Here is a 7,889-nt window from a genome sequence, read left to right as displayed (position 1 = left end):
AAACAATGTTGATAATAAAGAGTAAAACTTACATATTCACATTCTTCAAAATTACTAAATCTTATATCATTAAAGATATGAATTTATTTTCTTAGTGGAAAAGGGTTTCCAGTTGTCATCAATGTCCTTTCATCATAAATAACATTCCAATCTACCTCATTTAGAGTATGAGGTGCACTAGAAATACACAATCTACCTCATTTAGAGTAGGAGGTGCACTCAGAGAAAGACACATTTACATCATTTAGAGTATGAGGTGCACTCAGAGAAAGACACATTAACATATCGAGGGTTTCTAGATAAATTCTTGATCTATCATTATTTTTTATCTAATTTAAATTTGAAAATCCTTTTTCACATATTATTATACTAACTAGAATAACAAGAATTGTTTGGCATAACTACATTAAACATGGAAATCTTCAAACCATTTAAGTTCACCTCCACATAGATTCCATGATCTAAACATATGTTTTTGGGGTAATATTTGTACATAGTACAAATCAATTCATCCATTTCATCCATACATTTAACACTATCCATAATAGCAAATCACCAACACTAAATTTATCACATAAACATGTCAATCATCTTTTTGTTTGAGATTCTCTACCATCCATATCCTCAAAATAATTACGAGGACTAAGAAACTTAACTGGATTAAAATAGATAAATTTGTTAACCTTGCATTTAGAGAGTCGATCATCTTTATTACAAAATCTTTTCCTGGCATAATGTAATCATCTAGTGTCCATGATCTTTGCAACTTTGGTAAACTCTCAAATCTTAATGTATGTACATGCACCATACATGTGCAATTTGCAAACTCAATGGTTCTCTATTGTGTTTAAAAAAACTGATGGGTGCATTCCACGTGCCTCAAATGTGCCTCTCAAAAATTGTTTATGAACCAAGCTAATAGTGATATTCAAAGTTGTTCTAATAGATGTAATGTCAACATGATCCTCTTAAAACTTTTGATTCAATTTATTTAACTTAATAGACACGTTTACAAATAAGTGGATGCAAAATTAAACTTGAAATATTGTATTCATCTCATATGTTTTTTTCTCCACTAACTCCCAGTATCTTAGCAAAACAGACATGAGTTTAACGAGTTTTCCCATGACTTTGCCTCTAAAAAGACATCTAATATGATGAATTTGTAACTCTTATAGCCTTGTGATTTGAACTAAGTCCGTTAGTTTTTTCAATCCTCCATGTCTTTTAGTACATTTCTCTAACCATTAACAAACCTTGTTTGCAAACTTATCAATAACATGCAACTATTTAAAATAAGAAGAAGCATAATTTCTTACTAATGCTTTTAGATGAGTTATACAGTGGAGATTTAACAAATGAGGGACATGTCGATGAATCTAGTAGATAAACATTCATTAATACCTTGCATGGATGAATCCAACTAACTTTTTCATGAATAGATTCATTTATATTAAAATAAATGCCACAACATCATACATAGACTATGATGCTTCATCCCTAATTCGTAGCAAGTGTGTATTTTGTAGCACATGAACCTCTTCGTTTTTCAAATGTGTAATATAAATAGTCAAATGTTGCACCATTTAGTGATTTAATCAACTAAAAGTGAGTAAAATTAGCTTTTGAAAATCTCATCTGTTAATTTTTTCTAATATATTTTTGTAGTAGCTTGTAGAAACCGTTTTCCAAATGTTTTGTTTATAAATGTTGAATATTCCTCTTATAGATTCATGTGATGGGTGTTTTTATACCTATTCAAGTCACATATTGATGTATATATTTCCAAATGTAAATCATGTATGACAAAAAATTATATGTTTTCAATAATTGATATAATTATCTCTTTATAAGCATCCATCATTAGCTCTACATGTTTTGTAATTGGAAGAATACTATGTTTTCTTTCTCCCTCTAAAATTTGTAAAGAAAATTCATGAGCGTGACTTTGCATGGATGTTTAAACCACTAATTTAAAAAAATTTACTTTCATCTTTAGCAAATGGAGTTTCATTTTTAAATTCTACACACCATGAATGTTTTATCCTTTCAACACCATTACAATCTTTTAATTACAATCTTTTAAAGCATAAGCCCATGGAAATTTTGTTTCCATTTGGACTTGAATCTTCTTTTGGACATCTTAAACGTTGGTAGTTCTTCAAGATGTTCTGCATTATGTGATACATGGTCTTCATCTAGATGATCATATACTTCATTTTCATAAAAGTGTAGTTGATTAGAGCATTGAGATAAACCAAATGAATAGATAAGTGAAAATTGTTTTTGATTCGTTTTAGGACAACCAAGAAGTAGAATTTCTCTATTATTTATACCTATAGTCAATCAAAAAAATAAGAATATAAAAATATAGACTAATATTAAAATACACAAGATTTCTTTCAAAAATATAAAGTACATCGTATTTGCAATTATATATAAATATATGATTCTAAAATTATTTTGATGATTTTCCTTTATCTAATCTGATAAATTAATATAGAGTATTTGGTAAATTAATATGAAGAAAATTTGACAATATCTATAAAGAAACTTCAACATTTATACATGGTCTTTACATAGACCTAGGATCAAAAAAATTTAAATCTTATTTTAATGGCCATAATAATTCTGAAATTTAAATGGCTATTTTTAGTTTTCTCATTAAAATGTGATTTGTAATGATTTTTAGTTAAATATTATAAATAAGATTATCTATAAATTTATAATCACTTGACACATATTCCCATTGTATGTAATTTTTAACCAAAATTTAAGAAAAGGGGAAAATTTGATACTGTGCTCTTTGTAGAAAAGATTTTCAGCATTTTTCTGTGTATAATCCCGTATATAAGTCAAATGAAAAAAAAAATGATAAATATTGAAATACACAAGTTTTCATATTTCAATGAAAAAAATTAACACAAGAATTAAGGATATCTTGAATAATTTTCAATGGGGATGGCCTATTGCAATATGTAAATGGGTGAACTTATATTTCAGTGACCCAATATATATAAAATAATCATAATACAAAGACATTATTAAGTTATAGGGTTATACATAAAGATCTGAAATTTGTAACACTGACTTCCAATGACAGCTCCACGTTTATTATTTTCCATTTAATAGAAAACTCATTTGTAGTTTGATCAACTTACTTTCTATTAGTGTCCTTGTACATGATCCAAATATATAGATCACGCGAGCAAGTAGAGTTCTGGTCACAATCTAAATAACCTAGGAACTCATCAAGATCTCCCCTCTATTGGAGAAGTCTTCCATCTGCTGACAAAGTATTGAATATTAGGATGATAAGAAAAAAAAGGAGCAAATAGAAATTTGGTGAACATCATTCGATCACCAATGAAGTAATTAATAGAGTAGTTGATCTTCTTTTTGTTGAGATATACAACCTAGGATGCCAACAAACATAAGATTAATTATGATAGAATATTTGAAGTAAAAATCGTGTATCAAGAGCAGACATAAATTTGGTAAACTTCATTTAAAACAATCAAATAACTAATAGAGTAGTTGATGTTCTTTTTGAGATATACAATGTGTGATGTGAACAAACATGACATTAATTACGATGGAATATTTCAACTAACAGGAAACAAATTGCTCTCTTAGCCACAACTTTGGGTTATGATGGGCAATTCCCTTGAATCGTGACAACTGGACCAGCCAACGAGGCCTCACATGAATGTTTTCATAAATACATATAAATTTAAATGGGCTGGACAATGGAGTCACAGAAACCAGAAATAGATGTGAAAGAAAATATAGATAGGGCAATTTATCCAGCAACCATTTTGTTATATAGTTTAATTTCTTTAAAAGACAAATACCAATAAAAAGCATTTTTTGGACCTCTAGTTTTCTTAGGACACTACTATGACGTGCTAGATCCCTATTATTGTTAGGACACTACTATGACGTGCTAGATCCCTATTAATCTGATGTGACGGTTGAATTTTGACCTTTCATTAAAAATAATATTTACTTTTACATTAAATAAATGAAATATAATTTTAAGAGAAGAACAAATAGTTTTAGTAATAGGTCTGGAGTATGCTTTAAAAGTATTTTTGCTTGGTTAAGAGCTCATCTCTAATGAAACAGGGTAATGACCAAGACCCAGAGGCATCTGGCAGGTAGGTGTGAAAACCTGCCCCCTTACGGACTACCACAGGTTATTCTAGGTGTCGTGGTTTTCTTTGAATAAGGGTGAAAACATGCCCCTTACGCCTCACTGACCACCAGAAGGTTATTCAAGGTATCGTGGTTTTCTTTGAATAACTTTGATGAGTCAGCTTACATTCGCCATTAACAACTAGCAAACAAAAATTGTTGTACTCATTACTAATTTAATAACTAAATTATAATAAAATTTTCCAGGTGTAAAAAAAACCTAACCACACTCATCACTAATTTGATAACTAAATTATAATAAAATTTTCCGGTGTAAAAAAACCCTAACCCCACCTCTCGTTGCCCATAGTGTTTTCGAAGTGTAAAAAAAATAACCTAACCACACTCATCATTCATTTGACAACTAAATTGTAATAAAATTGTCCGGTGTAAAAAAAACCCTAACCCCACCTCTCCTTGCCCATAGTTTACGCTGACAGCGGATGCCTTAAAAGTAGGCGCACATGGAGAAACCAGTGAGAGGCTCTTTTGTCGAATATACTCTCGAAACGCTTTCATCGCACACTTTCTTTCCTTCTCCATATCAACAACATGCACACATTCAATTCATTCGCAATAAGTCAGCGTGATTGCATGTGCCTCCCTTGGAAATCCATTATTTATATTACATTGGATTGGGTTTTTTTTGAACCATTTCAATAGAAAATTTATAAACACAGTTGATTCCCTGTTATTTTAAATTTGCCTCTCCGTACTAACGTGCATCGTTGCATCTAAACTAATTTTAATAGTTTAAGGTTTCGCCTACGCCCCCTCTATAAATGCCCCTCCTCTATAAATATTGGGGTCATGGGACATGTTCGTAGTACGGAGAAAGATTGGAAGTTTTCTACTTACAGAAATGGCCTTGATGAAGAATTTGATGTTGGGAGCTGCATTGATGTCAGTTTTGGTGTTACGACTGGCACAAGTAGTAACCGGTTGGACTGCAGCCCATGCTACATTTTATGGCGGAAGCGACGCCTCTGGAACTATGGGTGAGTTTCTTGCTTCAAAATTTTAGTTTGGTATCCAATTATTACGTTAATTTTCCCACAATATATATATATATATATAGTAATTTGGGGAAGGCTGGTTTGGTTTTTAAAGAAAATACTGAATTTGAGTTTTCAGATGAATGTTTGGGTCTCCTGTACCTGGTAGAGTAGTGAAAATACTCTCACGTTATAGAAAACTTTTTTTCCAATATTATATATATATATACACTTAGTTTGGGTACAGAGTCGTTCTTATACTCGCTGATAAGGGCATGTTCGCTGGTTATTTACTTTTTTTTTACTTTGGCCCACACACTTTTGATTTTTCAAAACATAGTGAGCTCGGATATTCCAATTGGGTTTAAGGTATTATGGTGGTTAAGTTAGGTTAAATATAGTATGAGGTATTATGGTGGTTAAGTTAGGTTAAATCTAGTATTTTTTTTATTGGATTGGTTTAAATTATAAATAAAATAGTTTTTTGGGTAGAATTATATAATATAATTTTGAGTGAAATTGTGATTTTTAATTATTTAAAAATATATATTTAAAAGTAAGGTATAAATAGTAGATTTAATAACTTAAAAAAATTCTGTACTTTCTAGAAATATATAGATTAAACAACTTAAACTAGTGACATTTAAAAATATTTCTCAAATATTTATTAAAATTGATTAAATAAAATACCAATAAATATCTTTTCATTTATTAATTAAACTATAATATCATTTTATATTAATAAAAAGTTAAAAATATTTACATGGTGAAATCAAGGCTGAACCCATTTTTGGAATATTTTGAAATTTTGTAGCTAAGTTAATTGTTGAATTTAAAAAGTTTAACATTATTTAAAAAATATAATGAATATGACTGAAGACAATTTATGAACTTTAGAATATTTTAAAATTTGATAAATAAATTCAATCAATCCAATAACTCTTATCCAATTCCAAAATATTCTCAAAATCAACTATCAAATATTTACTTAATTCCAAAATTTACAAATCCAATTACTACCCTGATAGTATAAACCTACCATCAGAGTATGAAAATGGTTGTTACTGAACGAGCTTCGTCGTAAAAAAATGCGTTCTCCAGTTATCAAGAAGGACATGGTAATTTTTTATATAATTTGGATTGAGATTCGTTGTTGTTGTTGCAGGGGGTGCTTGCGGCTATGGTAATTTGTATCACAATGGATATGGCACCAACACTGCCGCCGTCAGCTCGGCTTTGTTCAGAGATGGACAAACATGCGGAGCGTGTTATGAGTTAAAGTGTGACGCTGCCAAAGTTCCTCAATGGTGCCTTCACGGACGCGGATCGATTACAGTAACAGCCACCAATCTTTGTCCGCCGAATAACGCCCTGCCCAATGACAATGGAGGGTGGTGCAATTTACCCCTTCAACATTTCGACATGTCACAGCCCGCCTTCCTGCAGATTGCGAAATACAAGGCCGGGATTGTGCCTGTTCAGTACAGAAGGTATATAATATTTACGCTAATTTTGATAATATAATAACCCCATAATGCACACGCAGTTTTAATTATGAAAATTCCGTTGAAAACTATTGAATTATACATATTTTTAACAGGGCCCTGGGGATGGAATCGGTGCAGGGTCCCGTGCAAGAAGAATGGAGGAGTGCGGTTCACAATAAATGGACACAACTACTTCGAGCTGGTTCTAATTAGCAATGTTGGGGGGCGAGGAGATGTGAAGGCGGCGTGGATAAAAGGGTCGAAGACCGGGTGGCAACAGATGCAGAGGAATTGGGGAGCGAATTGGCAAAGCAATTCGTATCTCAATGGACAGAATCTGTCATTCAAAGTCACCACAAGTAACGGAAGAACTCTGACCATGTACAATGTCGCCCCGTCTAATTGGCAATTTGGGCAGACATTCGCCGCCTCTCAACAATTTAGATGAATGCACTCGCTGGCATTTGGCGGTTTAGTCAGAAAATTGTGATAGGATTCAGCTCATGCTTCTAATAAAAGGCTCATCGTTGCAGGCAATAACGCTTGTTCCAGCCCGCTCTACCGATCTCATATATGAGTGTATATATAAATTAATTAAAAAAATATTTATATTAGCAATGGCACGGAGAGGTGTAAAGGAACGCAAGAAAGTAAGAATAGAAACACGAAAAAATTTGAAGCGCCAGGATGTGTTGAATCCATGCTACCCCTAGTTTTTAGAGGTGGTAAATGCAGGTTAATTATGGGGGTTTAAGAAGTCATATTAAACTTTGAATGGACCGTTCTTTTTATTATAATTTCAACTATTTTTAAACAATTCATGTGTTATTTGTCTAAATTCAGGAAATGACAAAAGTGAGAAGATGACTTCCCAGACTTAAGCATGATCCTCTGACGTTGATCGGAAACTTGTAAAGTAGTTCACTTAAGTTAAGTGGAAGTTGTTGCATTTCATTCTAATCTTGATATTATAGAAACTATTCAATTAAACAATAAATGTAAATTTATACAACAGTTGAATCGTGTAAACAATAATAATTTCCTTTCTTAGAGTGCCATGATTCAAAGGTCTAAGAAAATTTTCGAACAATTTTATGACTAAATCAGTAAGAGCATGAACACAATAAAAAATTAGTGTTCTTACGAGATTCAATCAAATTGTCATCAATGCACCAGAGAAAAATTGAACCCAAACCTTTTTGAATTTCAA

The 7,889-nt window shown here is 31.6% G+C and overlaps 1 protein-coding gene across 1 annotated transcript; it reads left to right on the top strand.

Annotated features, from left to right (window-relative positions):
- Window positions 1-5,068: 5,068 nt before the first annotated feature.
- Window positions 5,069-7,127, top strand: LOC149248410 (expansin-A8-like). The gene is made up of 3 exons (XM_089456042.1): window positions 5,069-5,195; window positions 6,358-6,682; window positions 6,818-7,127. Exons 1-3 carry the CDS (start codon window positions 5,069-5,071, stop codon window positions 7,125-7,127), a joined length of 762 nt encoding a protein of 253 aa, XP_089312168.1.
- Window positions 7,128-7,889: the final 762 nt, after the last annotated feature.

The sequence above is a fragment of the Pinus tabuliformis genome, chromosome 7, assembly GCF_031772625.1.
Source record: "Pinus tabuliformis cultivar Carrire ecotype Pingquan chromosome 7, CPIR1, whole genome shotgun sequence".
Taxonomy (NCBI): Eukaryota; Viridiplantae; Streptophyta; class Pinopsida; order Pinales; family Pinaceae; genus Pinus; species Pinus tabuliformis.
This window is presented reverse-complemented; position numbering and strand designations above follow the sequence as displayed.

What these genes read in the sequence shown, in the direction of transcription:
- LOC149248410 (XM_089456042.1), top strand. Translation starts at nt 5,069, where the DNA reads ATGAAGAATTTGATGTTGGGAGCTGCATTGATGTCAGTTTTGGTGTTA. An exon ending in CGACGCCTCTGGAACTATGG is followed by an intron (nt 5,196 to 6,357) that starts GTGAGTTTCTTG and finishes TTGTTGTTGCAG; the next exon opens with GGGGTGCTTGCGGCTATGGT. An exon ending in GTGCCTGTTCAGTACAGAAG is followed by an intron (nt 6,683 to 6,817) that starts GTATATAATATT and finishes GAATCGGTGCAG; the next exon opens with GGTCCCGTGCAAGAAGAATG.